We start from the raw sequence: 17462 nt of genomic DNA on the forward strand, positions 1-17462 counted from the left end.
GTGTATGGTGCGCGAACGCTTACGTGTTGCAAAGTGTTCAAAGTGTTTGAAACTCTAAATTGCACTGTATTTCCGAAATTTTACCGTTTAAAGTCGATTCGTAGCCAGACGGTGCGGTGAAACTTTACGAGTTCGGAGACCGGTGTTGCCATAGGCAAGCCGCTCGTTTTGATACCTTTCACGTGTATGGGGCGCGAACGCTTACGTGTTGCAAAGTGTTTGCAAAATCGGTGGAATAAATAAATAAAAAGAGTATGGATATGTATAGTGTGGGTGGCAACCTGGCTTCGCCAGGTCACCCACACTAACTAGACAATTCCGCGCGGGGGAAATTGTGAAAGTGTGGGTGACGCCTGTGCACCGCCGGCCAACGGGGGAGAGGGTCTCTCGCGAGTCTCTATGACAAACGGCCTAAGGATCGGGGGAGTGGTCAACATAGACCATTTGAAGATGACTACAGATGTGATTTTATTAACTATAACACAAACTCCCTTTCGTGTTGTATTATTTAATACTCACCCTTTCTCATGGCACCATGTGTCCAAGAAGTGGCAGATCAAACTAAATGATCTATTACACACTATTACACTATTACACACTATTACACACTATTACACTATTACACACTATTACACTATTACACACTATTACACACTATTACACTATTACACACTATTACACTATTACACACTATTACACACTATTACACTATTACACACTATTACACACTATTACACACTATTACACTATTACACACTATTACACTATTACACACTATTACACTATTACACGATTACACACTATTACACTATTACACACTATTACACTATTACACACTATTACACATTATTACACTATTACACTATTACACTATTACACACTATTACACACTATTACACTATTACACACTATTACACACTATTACACTATTACACACTATTACACTATTACACACTATTACACTATTACACACTATCACACTATTACACACTATTACACTATTACACACTATTACACACTATTACACTATTACACACTATTACACTATTACACTATTACACACTATTACACTATTACACTATTACACACTATTACACACTATTACACACTATTACACTATCACACACTATTACACTATTACACTATTACACTATTACACACTATTACACTATTACACACTATTACACTATTACACACTATTACACACTATTACACTATTACACACTATTACACTATTACACACTATTACACTATTACACTATTACACACTATTACACTATTACACACTATAACACTATTACACTATTACACACTATTACACTATTACACACTATTGCACTATTACACTATTACACTATTACACACTATTACACTATTACACACTATTACACACTATTACACTATTACACACTATTACACACTATTACACTATTACACACTATTACACTATTACACTATTACACACTATAACACTATTACACTATTACACTATTACACACTATTACACTATTACACACTATTACACTATTACACACTATTACACTATTACACTATTGCACACTATTACACTATTACACTATTACACACTATTACACTATTACACACTATTACACTATTACACACAATTACACTATTACACACTATTACACTATTACACACTATTACACACTATTACACTATTACACACTATTACACTATTACACTATTACACACTATTACACTATTACACTATTACACACTATTACACTATTACACACTATTACACTATTACACTATTACACACTATTACACTATTACACTATTACACACTATTACACTATTACACACTATTACACTATTACACTATTACACACTATTACACACTATTACACTATTACACTATTACACACTATTACACTATTACACACTATTACACTATTACACACTATTACACACTATTACACACTATTACACTATTACACTATTACACTATTACACACTATTACACTATTACACACTATTATACTATTACACTATTACACACTATTACACTATTACACACTATTACACTATTACACTATTACACACTATTACACTATTACACTATTACACACTATTACACTATTACACACTATTACACTATTACACTATTACACACTATTACACTATTACACACTATTACACTATTACACTATTACACTATTACACACTATTACACTATTACACACTATTACACTATTACACTATTACACACTATTACACTATTACACACTATTACACTATTACACACTATTACACTATTACACACTATTACACTATTACACACTATTACACTTTTACACACTATTACACTATTACACTATTACACACTATTACACTATTACACACTATTACACTATTACACTATTACACACTATTACACTATTACACACTATTACACTATTACACTATTACACCCTATTACACTATTAGACACTATTACACTATTACACACTATTACACTATTACACTATTACACACTATTACACACTATTACACTATTACACACTATTACACTATTACACACTATTACACTATTACACACTATTACACTATTACACTATTACACAATATTACACTATTACACACTATTACACTATTACACTATTACACACTATTACACACTATTACACTATTACACTATTACACACTATTACACTATTACACACTATTACACTATTACACTATTACACACTATTACACTATTACACCGAGTACAATGGCACAATCCGCAAGTCTCTACGACAAACGGTTCAAGAGATACACTGAGGGGGTGTGGTCTAAGGGGGCGTGGTCTAAGGATCGGGGGAGTGGTCAACATCGACCAATGAAAGGTGGTCAACATCGACCAATGGCACAATCCCCAAGTCTCTACGACAAACGGTTCAAGAGTTACACTGAGGGGGTGTGGCCTAAGGGGGCGTGGTCTAAGGATCGGGGGAGTGGTCAACATCGACCAATGAAAGGTGGTCAACAGGGGGAGTGGTCAACATCGACCAATGAAAGGTGGTCAACATCGACCAATGGCACAATCCGCAAGTCTCTACGACAAACGGTTCAAGAGATACACTGAGGGGGTGTGGCCTAAGGGGGCGTGGTCTAAGGATCGGGGGAGTGGTCAACATCGACCAATGAAAGGGGGTCAACATGGACCAATGAAAAATGAAAGAGGATATCCCTACTGAGTACAATGACACAACCCACAAGACAGAGGGCGCTGTCCAGCAATTCAGTAGTGCAACACAGTGATGGCCAATGATGGGTTAAGTGGATGATGTCATTGGCAGGTCAGCTCAGCCATGAGCCCTGAGCCTCACAGCTGTTAAGCCTGAACCAATCAGCCATGAGCACAATGACTTGCATATTCTGAAATTTCTTTACATGACTGCATTGTCACGTTGATTAAAAGAAAACTATAAGAGATGAAGCGTTGTGACTCGCACAAGAGCACTACAACGAGTAGGCGAAGGGTTGTGCGTGAGATTGTGGCATTCGTGCGATATTGTGGCACTCCTTCGGCGATCGGAACAGAAGGCTAAAAAAAAAATTATTTCTAGAGGGCGATTGCATGGCGGTCAATGGGGAGGAGAACCTTCAAACAAATGGTCGTCAGTTGAGATAGAAATGTCCAATTCCATTTATTTTTCTTTTGTGAGCGGGTTGACAGCCGTGTCATCGTTTTGATGTGTTTGTTTTATTTCTACGTCCAAAATTGAGATCACACTCGCAATTCACCCAAGGTAGGGGGAAAAAGATTATTTCAGCTGCTACACTCTAAAATTCAATGCATTCCCAATGGGACCGAAATTTTACCGTTTAAAGTCGATTCGTAGCCAGACGGTGCGGTGAAACTTTTACGAGATGGAAGACCGCAGTTGCCATAGGCAAGCCGCTCGTTTTGATACCTTTCACGTGTATGGTGCGCGAACGCTTACGTGTTGCAAAGTGTTTGAAACTCTAAATTGCACTGTATTTCCGAAATTTTACCGTTTAAAGTCGATTCGTAGCCAGACGGTGCGGTGAAACTTTACGAGTTCGAATAGCACATCGAGTTGGAGCAAGCCGGTCGTTTTGATACCTTTCACGTGTATGGGGCGCGAACGCTCTGGCACGAGTGTTGTTGGCAAAATCGGTGGATCTCGCACTCTAAATTGCATGCATTTCTGAAATTTTACCGTTTAAAGTCGATTCGTAGCCAGACGGTGCGGTGAAACTTTACGAGTTCGGAGACCGGTGTTGCCATAGGCAAGCCGCTCGTTTTGATACCTTTCACGTGTATGGGGCGCGAACGCTTACGTGTTGCAAAGTGTTTGCAAAATCGGTGGAATAAATAAATAAAAAATAAATAAAAAGAGTATGGATATGTATAGTGTGGGTTGCAACCTGGCTTCGCCAGGTCACCCACACTAATAAAAAGAGTATGGATATGTATAGTGTGGGTTGCAACCTGGCTTCGCCAGGTCACCCACACTAATAATAATAATAATAATAATAATAATAATAATAATAATAATAATAATAATAATAATGCATTTGATTTATAAGGCGCCTTTCAGGACACAAAAAAAAGTCCACAAATCGGTGAATGAAAAAATTATAGGATCGAATGAAAACTACTTACTAAAAATGGATGTTTAAAAGTACTAAAAACCAAAAGAAAATACAAAACACTAACAAACATTCAGCACAGACAATGGGGATGCTGACATATAAAAAAAAAAAAAAAAAAGTGAAAAAAAAGAAAAAAAGTGTAAACAATTTTTTTTTTTTTTTTTTTTTTAGATCCGGGGCTAGGAGAAAAACATCCGGGGCTAAAGCCCCAGAAGCCCAGGGCTAACGACGCCACTGGTGGAGAGAGGTACAGCTGTTGGTGTACAGGGAGAACAGTAGTGGGGACAGGAACCGGTGCTGGTGGACCTAGAGCTGGAAATGCTCTTCCCCAGCCTCACCCGCTGATACCTGTTGGACAGGAAGTCGGTAATCCACCTGCGAGTGGAGGCCGGCACCTGCAGCAGGGATAGCTGGTGCTCCAGGATGGGTGGAAGGATAGTGTTAAGTCCACATACAAGATCCTGACATAGTTGCCAGCGCAGTCCAGATGTTCCAGTGTATAGTGCAGAGCCATGTTTACAGCATCCTCTGTGGATCTATTGGCTCTGTGCGCAAACTGCAGCGGGTCCAGCACAGGATCTGTCAGAGACCCATGTTACTGACCAGACACTATATATCAGTGATGGCTGTTTACTGCAGAGCAGAGGGACTGGGAGACCCATGTTACTGACCAGACACTCTATCAGTGATGGCTGTTTACTGCAGAGCAGAGGGACTGGGAGACCCATGTTACTGACCAGACACTCTATACCAGCTATGTCTGTCAGAATGTAGAGCTTAATAAAAATAAACACTTATTTTAACAATAAAATATCACAGGCGGTATCAGTGATGGCTGTTTACTGCAGAGCAGAGGGACTGGGAGACCCATGTTACTGACCAGACACTCTATACCAGCTATGTCTGTCAGAATGTAGAGCTTAATAAAAATAAACACTTATTTTAACAATAAAATATCACAGGCGGCCGGGTAGCCAGCGGACTAAGCGTCTGTCTACCACCACAGAAACAGTGGGATCGAATCCAGCTGCTGTACCTCCGGCTTGGTCGGCCATCCATACTGGCACAATTGGCAGTGTCAGTGGGTGGGAAAGCTGGTGGGGTGGGTCCTGGTCATTGTAAACAGCGACTGCTACAGTTCGGTCGGGGCGCCTGCACAGCGAGGGAAGGATCTAGGGAAGGTAGTGTGATCCTTCCACACGTTACACTTCCCCAGCATAGCTGTCAACATTGGGATTTGAAAAAACAGGAGATTTCGCCCCGCCCCCCTCCCCCGCCCCCTCCCAATGTAGTCTCCTCCCCCTCGTATGTATATATTTTCTGTTAGGATGTTTGTTGACAGCTGCTCTCTGATGAGCTGCCTCGTCGCTGCCATCTGCTGGTCAAAACCTGTATGTACCCAAGGACTGGGTGAACTACGAATTGCTACATTAAATTAATCAGATACCTGGTTGAAAGTGAAATGCTGTGTACAATCAATCATCCCTGCATTAAATGAATGGAAGTGTCAGTGTTTCTGTAGAGGAGATGGAACGCCTGCTCTGGTCAGCACTGCGCAGCCGTGGAATCGCAAGGCCATAGATTTAGAATAGATAGAAAGGGCACATTGTGGTGTATCATAATTAATTTGTTGAATACAATAGGATTTTTATAATGTTGACACAAATTAAGGAATATTTACACTAAGTTCTCTTTTACCTCTTATTTCATTAATTTTATTGTAGGTACTGTTTATATTGTACATAGTCCTGTGTGTTGTATATTGTGTCCTATGTTACTTTTGTGTTTATTGTCTCTTTCTATATACACCGTGGGAAGGGGGGCACGTAATTTAATTTTTCTGTATGTCTTGCACAAATTGGAAAATGACAAAGTTGACTTTGACTTTTAACATGTGTCTATAGTGTCAGACACTAATTGTAATGTTAAACGGATACTGCTGTAATATAAAGTGAAATTCTACCATGCCTCAATGTACCAACTTTAAACATACACTAAATGTTAACGTTAGAAATGTTAATTTCCATTATTTCCACCAGGGGCGGAGCTAGGGGGTGGCTACCTGGGCTCAAGCCCCGAATGTATTCTGAAAAGCCCAGAATCATTTTTTTTTTTTTTTTTTTTTTTTAATTCATCGTTGTTACATGAAAATATGTTTGCACCAAGTTCAAGTTCTTTAATAGTTGTCATACAGAAGTACAGAATACTTTCATACAAAATGCTTCTTACTGTTACGCTCCAGAGACTGTGCTAGACAAGATAGTATCAAATAACATAATAACATAATATAGCATGAATTTAGAAGAAGAAAATGAGGTCACAGTGTTCGGTATAGACATATGTACAATGTTCTGAGTTACCATATAATATACAATACACAATACTATGCAGTGTACTAATGTACAGTACTATCTAGTGCAAAGCAGAAATGGGATGAGGTACAATTTTAGGTACAATTTACAGTAAGGTGTACGAGTTGTAGTGCAATCCTTCATCCATAAATATAAAGTGTGGGGAGTGGGTGCTACAGTGTGTTTGTTTAAAGTGGGTGTGTGCTATAAGTGTGTGGAGTGGGTGCTACAGTGTGTTTGTTTAAAGTGAGTGTGTGCGTGTGGATGTGTGTGCTATGTGCGTTTGGTGGTTGTTGTTGTGTAGTGTTCATTCATTGTTCGCCCCCAGATTTAGCAGAAGCTAATTTCCATCTGTGGTCTATCCAGCTGCTAACTGTATTTGAGTGAGTTAAGTCTTGGTGTTATGGTAGACTCAGACCTAAGCTTTAAATCACAATCAACAAGTTGACAAAAACTTAATTCTTCCACCTTAGAAACATAGCTAAAGTACGGCCATTTATAAATCAAAAGGACGCTGAAAACCAGATCCATGCCTTTATCTCAAGCCAACTCGACTACTGTAATGCACTCCTTACCGGCCTCCCGATTAAATACGATGATAACTATTTTATTGCAATGCACTATTGCATTATTTTATTCTATTTTACTAACTATTTTATTGCACTGCACTATTTTACTTTGTATCAGTGAATCATAGACGCCTGGTCATAAGAGCATTCGGAGCATCTCTGCTCTCCCACTATTGAACCACTTTTTTATTATATGAAAAATATGATATATCCCCCCCCAATATATAAATCTAACCATAACTACGTTATGGTTAACTGAGTTTTATAGTGAAAAGAGCAGCTTTATTGGTCAAGATTGAAGGCTCTATATTGCAGGAAATTGCACGTACAGGTTCATTAAATTCAAAAAAAATCTGTCGTGGAGGGGGTCGTGCCTGAGCCCATCCAAACCACCCCTTGCCTGCCCAAAAAATAAATAAATAAATAAAAAAAAAAAAAAAAAAAAAAAAAAAAAAAAGGGGGGCCCATCTGGGCTAAGCCCCGGATCTCCTACAATCCTAAATCCGCCCCTGAGTTGGATGTGTTAGTTGGTTGGATGCACTTCAAGCTGCTTCCACATGAGGCAACTTCTCTCAATCATTCCAATAATACACAGTTGGATGTGTTAGTTGGTTGGATGCACTTCCGATCTGCTTCCACATGGAGGCAAATTGTCTTTTTTGTAGTTGTGGGAACAACTTTTTCTGGCGGATGGTTTTTTCAATAAATCTTCGATTAATGTGTGTTTATTGTATAGAAATAAGGTTGGATGAATGTGGCAGTTGTATAAAAGCTTTACACCACTTGCAGTCGTGATTTGTGAACAATAAACCATGCCTAGGGGGGTCTAACGACCCTCGGCTGCGCCTCGGGCCTAACAACCACTCCTTGGCATGGTTTATTGTTCACAAACCACTCCTGCGTGTGATGTAATGCTTAAGTAAAAAATAATAATAATAATAATAATTTGAAAACCGATACCGATATTTTCCGATATCACATTTCTATGCCAATATCGGTAGGCCGATAATATCGGACATACTGTTTACCAATCGTATATTATCGTTTTTTTTGTTCCAAGTGTTATTTTTGATTACATCACTAACAAAATAATAAAAGAAAAAAGATTTTTCACTTTATTCAAATTGAGGATTTATATATATATATATATATATATATATATATATAAAGAATTTATAAAAAGAAAGAGAATTATTTATTTTTATTTAAAAAAGTTTATTAAAAACGAAGGTTCGAACGTCCGTTCGAAAAACCCTGACGAAGTTTGAATAACTATTCAAATTGAGGATTTAGTTTGAGGATATATAATAATAATTTTAAAAAAAGTATAGTTTTTTTTTAATTTTTTTTTTAATTAAAAACGAAGGTTTGGAACTCGTCACAGTATGATGTCATGATAGGACATTCTAGAACATTTGTGTCACAGTATGATGTCATAATAGAACATTCTAGAACATTTGTGATGTCACAGTATGTCATAATAGAACATTCTAGAACATTTGTGATCTCACAGTATGATGTCATAATCAAACATTCTAGAACATTTGTGATGTCACAGTATGATGTCATAATCAAACATTCTAGAACATTTTTGATGTCGCATGATGTCATACTAGTACATTCTAGAACATTTGTGTTCTATATATATTCAACAATTGTGCATCTTGAGACAGGATAGAGAAGACTGTCTATCCTACAACACATAGACTGAAACCTGCATTTCTCAACCAAGGTCCCGTGCTTACCGTTTTGCTGTGGAAAGGTGAGTGTCCACAACAGCTAGCTAGCTGTTCTACTTGAATACTGAATGTTAATATTGAATCAGACAATATTGAATACTGAATGTTAATATCAGACCATATTGTATGACAGTGAAGTTATTGAATCTTTTTGTAGTGTCTCTTTTCGGTGTTGCACTTTTTAGACGTCCCTGGCTGCGCACTTGCCTCACAGCCGACTGCACATAGAGATCAATATTATTAAATGTACAGCTCCGAGGACGGCTCGTTTAGGTGAAAATAAGGCTGTAGCTCATTGTCTACCTTACTACGATAGGAAAGAGGTGTCCTTTGTGTTTATTTCGCTTAAAAAAACGAAGGTTCGAACGTCCGTTCGAAGAACCCTGACGAAGTTTGAATCCCAAAAACAGGCTTCGGGGACAGCCTTACCAAACACATTATTTATATTATTCAAATGGAACTCAAACATGTTCCGTTGTGATGCCACAGTATGATGTCATAATAGGACATTCTAGAACATTTGTGATGTCACAGTATATCAACCGATACCGATATATGCAGGGTCCCCCCCCCCCCCCCAAAAAAACGGAATAATTTCAGGTAATTAACATTACATATCTCTTGTCGTGTAATTAACACAACATTATGCATACTTTGACAATAAATAAAATAATAATTTGTTCTTACTTGCTTGCCTGGGTAAATAAAGGTTAAATAAATGTAAAAAATAATAATAATAATAATTTGAAAACAGATACCGATATTTTCCGATATCACATTTTTATGCCAATATCGGCCGATAATATCGGTCATACTGTTTACCAATCGTATATTATCGTTTTTTTTGTTCCAAGTGTTATTTTTCATTACATCACTAACAAAATAAAAGAAAAAAGAAAAACGAAGGTTCGACTCATTTAATCAGATTAATCACTTTATTCAAATTGAGGATTTAGTTTGAGGATATATATATATATAAAAAAGAATTTATAAAAAGAAATGAGAATTATTTATTTTTATTAAAAGAAAATTATTAAAAACGAATGTTCGAACGTCCGTTCGAAAAACCCTGACGAAGTTTGAATAACTATTCAAATTGAGGATTTAGTTTGAGGATATATAATAATAATTTTAAAAAAAGTATAGTTTTTTTTTAATTTTTTTTTTAATTAAAAACGAAGGTTTGGAACTCGTCACAGTATGATGTCATGATAGGACATTCTAGAACATTTGTGTCACAGTATGATGTCATAATAGAACATTCTAGAACATTTGTGATGTCACAGTATGTCATAATAGAACATTCTAGAACATTTGTGATCTCACAGTATGATGTCATAATCAAACATTCTAGAACATTTGTGATGTCACAGTATGATGTCATAATCAAACATTCTAGAACATTTTTGATGTCGCATGATGTCATACTAGTACATTCTAGAACATTTGTGTTCTATATATATTCAACAATTGTGCATCTTGAGACAGGATAGAGAAGACTGTCTATCCTACAACACATAGACTGAAACCTGCATTTCTCAACCAAGGTCCCGTGCTTACCGTTTTGCTGTGGAAAGGTGAGTGTCCACAACAGCTAGCTAGCTGTTCTACTTGAATACTGAATGTTAATATTGAATCAGACAATATTGAATACTGAATGTTAATATCAGACCATATTGTATGACAGTGAAGTTATTGAATCTTTTTGTAGTGTCTCTTTTCGGTGTTGCACTTTTTAGACGTCCCTGGCTGCGCACTTGCCTCACAGCCGACTGCACATAGAGATCAATATTATTAAATGTACAGCTCCGAGGACGGCTCGTTTAGGTGAAAATAAGGCTGTAGCTCATTGTCTACCTTACTACGATAGGAAAGAGGTGTCCTTTGTGTTTATTTCGCTTAAAAAAACGAAGGTTCGAACGTCCGTTCGAAGAACCCTGACGAAGTTTGAATCCCAAAAACAGGCTTCGGGGACAGCCTTACCAAACACATTATTTATATTATTCAAATGGAACTCAAACATGTTCCGTTGTGATGCCACAGTATGATGTCATAATAGGACATTCTAGAACATTTGTGATGTCACAGTATATCAACCGATACCGATATATGCAGGGTCCCCCCCCCCCCCCAAAAAAACGGAATAATTTCAGGTAATTAACATTACATATCTCTTGTCGTGTAATTAACACAACATTATGCATACTTTGACAATAAATAAAATAATAATTTGTTCTTACTTGCTTGCCTGGGTAAATAAAGGTTAAATAAATGTAAAAAATAATAATAATAATTTGAAAACAGATACCGATATTTTCCGATATCACATTTTTATGCCAATATCGGCCGATAATATCGGTCATACTGTTTACCAATCGTATATTATCGTTTTTTTTGTTCCAAGTGTTATTTTTCATTACATCACTAACAAAATAAAAGAAAAAAGAAAAACGAAGGTTCGACTCATTTAATCAGATTAATAACTTTATTCAAATTGAGGATTTAGTTTGAGGATATATATATATATAAAAAAGAATTTATAAAAAGAAATGAGAATTATTTATTTTTATTAAAAGAAAATTATTAAAAACGAATGTTCGAACGTCCGTTCGAAAAACCCTGACGAAGTTTGAATAACTATTCAAATTGAGGATTTAGTTTGAGGATATATAATAATAATTTTAAAAATAGTATATGTTTTTTTTTTTTTATTAAAAACGAAGGTTTGGAACTCGTCACAGTGTCATAATAGGACAATCTAGAACATTTGTGTCACAGTATATGTCATAATAGAACATTCTAGAACATTTGTGATATCACAGTATGTCATAATAGAACATTCTAGAACATTTGTGATGTCACAGTATGATGTCACAATAGAACATTCTAGGACATTTGTGATGTCACAGTATGATGGCATAATCAAACATTCTAGAACATTTTTGATGTCACAGTATGATGTCATAATAGTACATTCTAGAACATTTGTGATGTCACAGTATGATGTCATAATCAAACATTCTAGAACATTTGTGATGTCACAGATGATGTCATAATATAACATTCTAGAACATTTGTGATGTCACAGTATGATGTCATAATCAAACATTCTAGAACATTTGTGATGTCACAGATGATGTCATAATAGAACATTCTAGAACATTTGTGTCACAGTATGATGTCATAATAGAACATTCTAGAACATTTGTGATGGCACAGTATGTCATAATAGAACATTCTAGAACATTTGTGATGGCACAGTATGATGTCATAATCAAACATTCTAGAACATTTGTGATGTCACAGTATGATGTCATAATCAAACATTCTAGAACATTTGTGATGTCACATGATGTTAATAATAGTACATTCTAGAACATTTGTGTTCTATATATATTCAAGAATTCTCTTTTCCGGTTCGGTGCTCTCTCTCGCAGCCATCATGAAGGTCGAGTTGTGCAGTTTCAGCGGCTATAAGATCTACCCCGGCCATGGCCGCCGCTACGCCAGGATAGACGGGAAGGTGTTCCAGTTCTTGAATGCCAAGTGTGAGTCTGCGTTCCTCGCCAAGAGGAACCCTAGGCAGATCAACTGGACTGTTCTGTACAGGCGCAAACACAAGAAGGGCCAGTCAGAAGAGGTGACAAAGAAGCGCACGCGTCGTGCAGTGAAGTTCCAGAGGGCCATCACTGGGGCCTCCCTGGCTGAGATCATGGCCAAGAGGAACCAGAAGCCAGAGGTCCGCAAGGCCCAGCAAAAGAGGAAGTGATCCATATAGTGGTCAGGCTTGAGGGGGAGAGGGGTGAGGGGAAGGTAGGTAGGCTCGAGTGGCCCAAACTCAATGCCGCGCGACTAGGAGAGGTAAAGTACGTGAAATTTTTGTGGGATGGGAATCTGGCCGTAGGGTGTGGTAGTGAGGGGCAGGTGGAGGTGGCTAGGACGATGCGGGGCATTGGGGGGGTGGGTATAAGTAAGGTGGCGAGAGTAGGGGAGAAGAGGGGGGGGGGATGTAAGGGGGTGATAGCTGGGGTACCGGTCGAGGTTACAGTAGAGCAGCTGGTGGAAGAGCTAATGGAGGACGGGCGTAATGGCATAGTTAAGAGTGCAGAAAGGAAGAAGAGGGGAGCGGAGAGGGCAGTGACGGGGACGGTAGTGATTACGTTTGAGGGTGGGGTTGTTCCTAGGGAGGTGTTTGTGGGGCATAGGATGTATAGGGTTAGGGAATTTGTTCATGATCCTCTTAGGTGCTATAGGTGCCAGGAGTTTGGCCATATAGCTACCACGTGTAGGAAGGGGCTGAGGTGCGCTAGGTGTGGCGGGGAACATGAATATGGGGAGTGTGGAGAGGGAGTGAAGCCGAAGTGCTGTAGTTGTGGTGGGGAGCATAGTGTAGCGTTTAGGGGGTGCGAGGTGATGATGAAGGAGGTCGCGGATCGGAGAGAGAGAAGGGAGGGTAAGTTGACGTATGCTGGGGCGGTTAGCAGGGCAGGACAGGGTAGCCAAGAAAGGGTGCAGGGGGTTGAAGGAGGGCATTTGGCAGTGAGGGTAGAGCAGGTGGAAAGAGAGAGGGGAAGGGAGGAGAAATTAGGTATTGTGGCCTTCGTGGCAGGGGTAGTTACTGGTATGGCAGAGGCTAAGGGTAAAACAGAGATGGTGAAGATGATTGTTAGGATGCCTGTACGTTAATGCCAAGCAAGCAGTGCAAAAATGCTTCCGCATTCGTCACCGCACGCTAGTGCGGTAAAGCGCCCTTCTTTTCAGACAAATGCTACCGTGCGTGCACCGGCGGCGGCGTGCTCGCTCAGGTGCGTGCGTGCGCCGGCGTGCTCGCGCGAGGTGCCCGCGCATGCGCATGAGATCCCGCCTTGAGCGGAGCTCAATATATATAAGTCACCGCCCCTTATTCAGTATCTACCAATAGCTCAATTGGCAAGGACACATGGCTGTGGATCCTATGGCTTGTTTGCTGGCGAGTTCGAATCCCATCGAAAATATTTTTTAACGTGATTTTTTTTTAACGTGTATTATTTCGCCGGTTAAGGTTATTTCGCCGGTTAAGGTTAGGCATGGTTAAGGTTAAGGTTAAGGTTAGGCATTGTTTCGGAGTTGGTTAAGGTTAGAACGGTTAAGTTTAGGCGCTGTTAAGGAGCTGGTTAAGGTTAGAGTTTGTCAAAGAGAATGGCAATATAATTTCTATGGTTAAGGTTAGGCATGGTTTCGGAGTTGGTTAAGGTTAGAACGGTTAAGTTTAGGCGTTGTTAAGGAGCTGGTTAAGGTTAGAGTTTGTCAAAGAGAATGGCAATAGACAGCCTATTTCCGCGCGACCTGGGCGCTGGGCGGCGGAAAATGAAAGGCGCATTACTGCATGCCACTACGATAAATTTTTGCACTGCTTGCTTGGCATAAAGCTACACGCTGTTAGGATAGCGGTTCAACATCTGGGATTGGAAGGTCTGAACTGGGAGCAGGTGGTTAGGGAATTGGCTGAGGGGGCTGCGAGGGACAAGGCTGCGAGGGACAAAGCAGCCCAGGATAAGATAGCAGGGGGCAAGGTGGGTCCCGCGGAGGGGGGCTCAGACAGGAAGTAGCAGCAGTAGCTGCACTCCAATGGTCAATGTAGTTGATGACGGGGTCCAGTAGAAGAAGAAAAAGAAGGTTAAGAAGGAGAAGAAGGAGAAGAAGAAGAGCCCATAAAAAGAATTGCGGAGGGCAGTAATACGCCACGATGCGTCTACTCTGCCGGAAATTCAAATAAGAAGAAGAAGATCTCATTGTGCATCTTGAGACAGGATAGATACGACTGTCTATCCTACAACACATAGACTGAAACCTGCATTTCTCAACCAAGGTCCCGTGCCTACCGTTTTGCTGTGGAAAGGTGAGTGTCCACAACAGCTAGCTGTTTTACTTGAATACTGAATGTTAATATTGAATCAGACAATATTGAATACTGAATGTTAATATCAGACCATATTGTATGACAGTGAAGTTATTGAATCTTTTTGTAGTGTCTCTTTTCGGTGTTGCACTTTTTAGACGGTCCCTGGCTGCGCACTTGCCTCACAGCCGACTGCAGAGATCAATATTATTAAATGTACAGCTCCGAGGATGGCTCGTTTATTATTATTATTATTATTATTATTATTATTATTATTATTATTATTATTATTATTATTATTATTATTATTATTATTATTATTATTATTATTATTATTATAAAATACCTTACCCATGATAAAGATCAGCTCTAAGTGTGATTATAAAAAGGGCAGGGAAGCAGACCGGCGCAAGCAAACCTGCACTCCATTGCAAGGTGGTCTGGTAGTGGTTCATTTCCCACCCTGGTGGAGTCTAGGAGACATGTGTTTCCTGTGCAGGGGGTGCATTTCTCACAGGAAGATGTTTGGCTAAATCCCAGAACTAGACTTGGCATTCGTACCCAGGTAGAGTGTGTACTAGACTTGGCATTCTTACCCAGGTAGAGTGTCTAGAATAGACTTGGCATTCTTACCCAGGTAGAGTGTGTAGACTAGACTTGGCATTCATACCCAGGTAGAGTGTGTATACTAGACTTGGCATGCATACCCAGGTAGAGTGTGTAGACTAGACTTGGCATTCTTACCCAGGTAGAGTGTGTAGACTAGACTTGGCATTCCTACCCAGGTAGAGTGTGTAGACTAGACTTGGCATTCTTACCCAGGTAGAGTGTGTAGACTAGACTTGGCATTCTTACCCAGGTAGAGTGTGTAGACTAGACTTGGCATTCTTACCCAGGTAGAGTGTGTAGACTAGACTTGGCATTCTTACCCAGGTAGACTAGACAGTGACCCTTGCGAGGTGCATTTCCTTCGCATGTCTACTGACCACAAGGAGGTGACTCTGGATAGAAGAGATAACTGGGTTTCTGATGAGGAGCTACTACTGTAGATGCACTCTTAGCGACAGTGGCTCAGGAGGTAGAGCGGTCTGGTAATCGTAAAAAGGTTCCCGGATCGGTTCCGGCTCCTCCCTGCGACGTGAGCAAGACGCTTGACCCGTAACTGCTCCCGATGAGCAGGTTGGCAGTGACTATGTGCAACATTTCCTAAGAACAGCAATGTCCATTCTATCAACTCCAAATCTGTGCTATGAGCTCAATTCTCCCGGTGCATGCAGAAGTAGAATTGCTGTCTTGTTTTGGATGAATGAGTAGAAATGAAAAACGGAAATCTTGTTTTATTAAAGTAGTTTTGTCATGTGATATAGATAAAGATATTGTTTCATTGTGTATTGATTAACTTTACATTTACGCTTCATTACGGCACATGGGTCTAATACAGCAATGGATTATGGGTAAATGCAACGTTAAAGCAGTGCAATGTAAGACTGACTTTACATTAAACTAATGACAATAATATAGTATAAAGTAGGGTATTATTTGGACTAAAGAATGGTGTTGTCTCACCCTACTCGCATGTTGAGGGTGAGCACCAAACATTATACACTGAGAAACCACGGCCGAGAGTGAGCTTTCCAGGAACAACCCCACTTTGCACTTTAAAACTTCGTTTTATCGGCAACTGTCTTCTGGTCTTACTTCGTCTGTGAACATTCTAATAATCTACACTGCTGCCACCTATCGTCACGGAGGGTAATTTCAGCCATTTTGTATAAATAAAAAAAACGGGAAAAATACAGGTAAATATTTAAACGGAGGATGGCGAGAGAAAAAACGGGACTGTTGACAGGTATGTTCCCCAGTGAGTGTCCGCGCTGCCAGGTGAAAAGAAGCGGTGGGCTGGGTACACATGTGTCGGAGGAAGCATGTGATAGTCTCCGCCCTCCCAGACCGACAGTAGGGGGTAGAGTGTGCAACAACCAGGAATGGGATTGGGAATTGGCATAACGACTAACATTGGGATGGGAGAAAAGCGGAAAAAGGAGGGGGGAAAAGATAATACAAAAAGATTAAAAACAATAAAATATCACTTACAACATGCTGTATTTTAGGGCCATTATAGGTTTCTTTATATAAGTGTTATGGGTCCCAAGGCAGCCAGCCAGGTACCACATTTACATGGGTAATAAGAAAGTTTAAAAAAGCACACCATCAAATGTATTTCAGTTGATATCTTGTGTAAAGGGGAAGGATCATTTTCCCCAGAAAATGGAAGTGTGGTGACTCACACTAGTGA

General features: G+C 39.4%; 1 protein-coding gene across 1 annotated transcript; it reads left to right on the forward strand.

The window, feature by feature from the left end:
* Positions 1-12707: 12707 nt before the first annotated feature.
* LOC311243957 (large ribosomal subunit protein eL24) lies at positions 12708-13057 on the forward strand (the record flags this gene model as incomplete). Its single annotated transcript, XM_084333364.1, has 1 exon — positions 12708-13057. Exon 1 carries the CDS (start codon positions 12731-12733, stop codon positions 13055-13057), a length of 327 nt encoding a protein of 108 aa, XP_084189490.1. The 5' UTR covers positions 12708-12730.
* Positions 13058-17462: the final 4405 nt, after the last annotated feature.

The sequence above is a fragment of the Notolepis coatsorum genome, assembly GCF_963971535.1.
Source record: "Notolepis coatsorum genome assembly, chromosome: 17".
Taxonomy (NCBI): Eukaryota; Metazoa; Chordata; class Actinopteri; order Aulopiformes; family Paralepididae; genus Notolepis; species Notolepis coatsorum.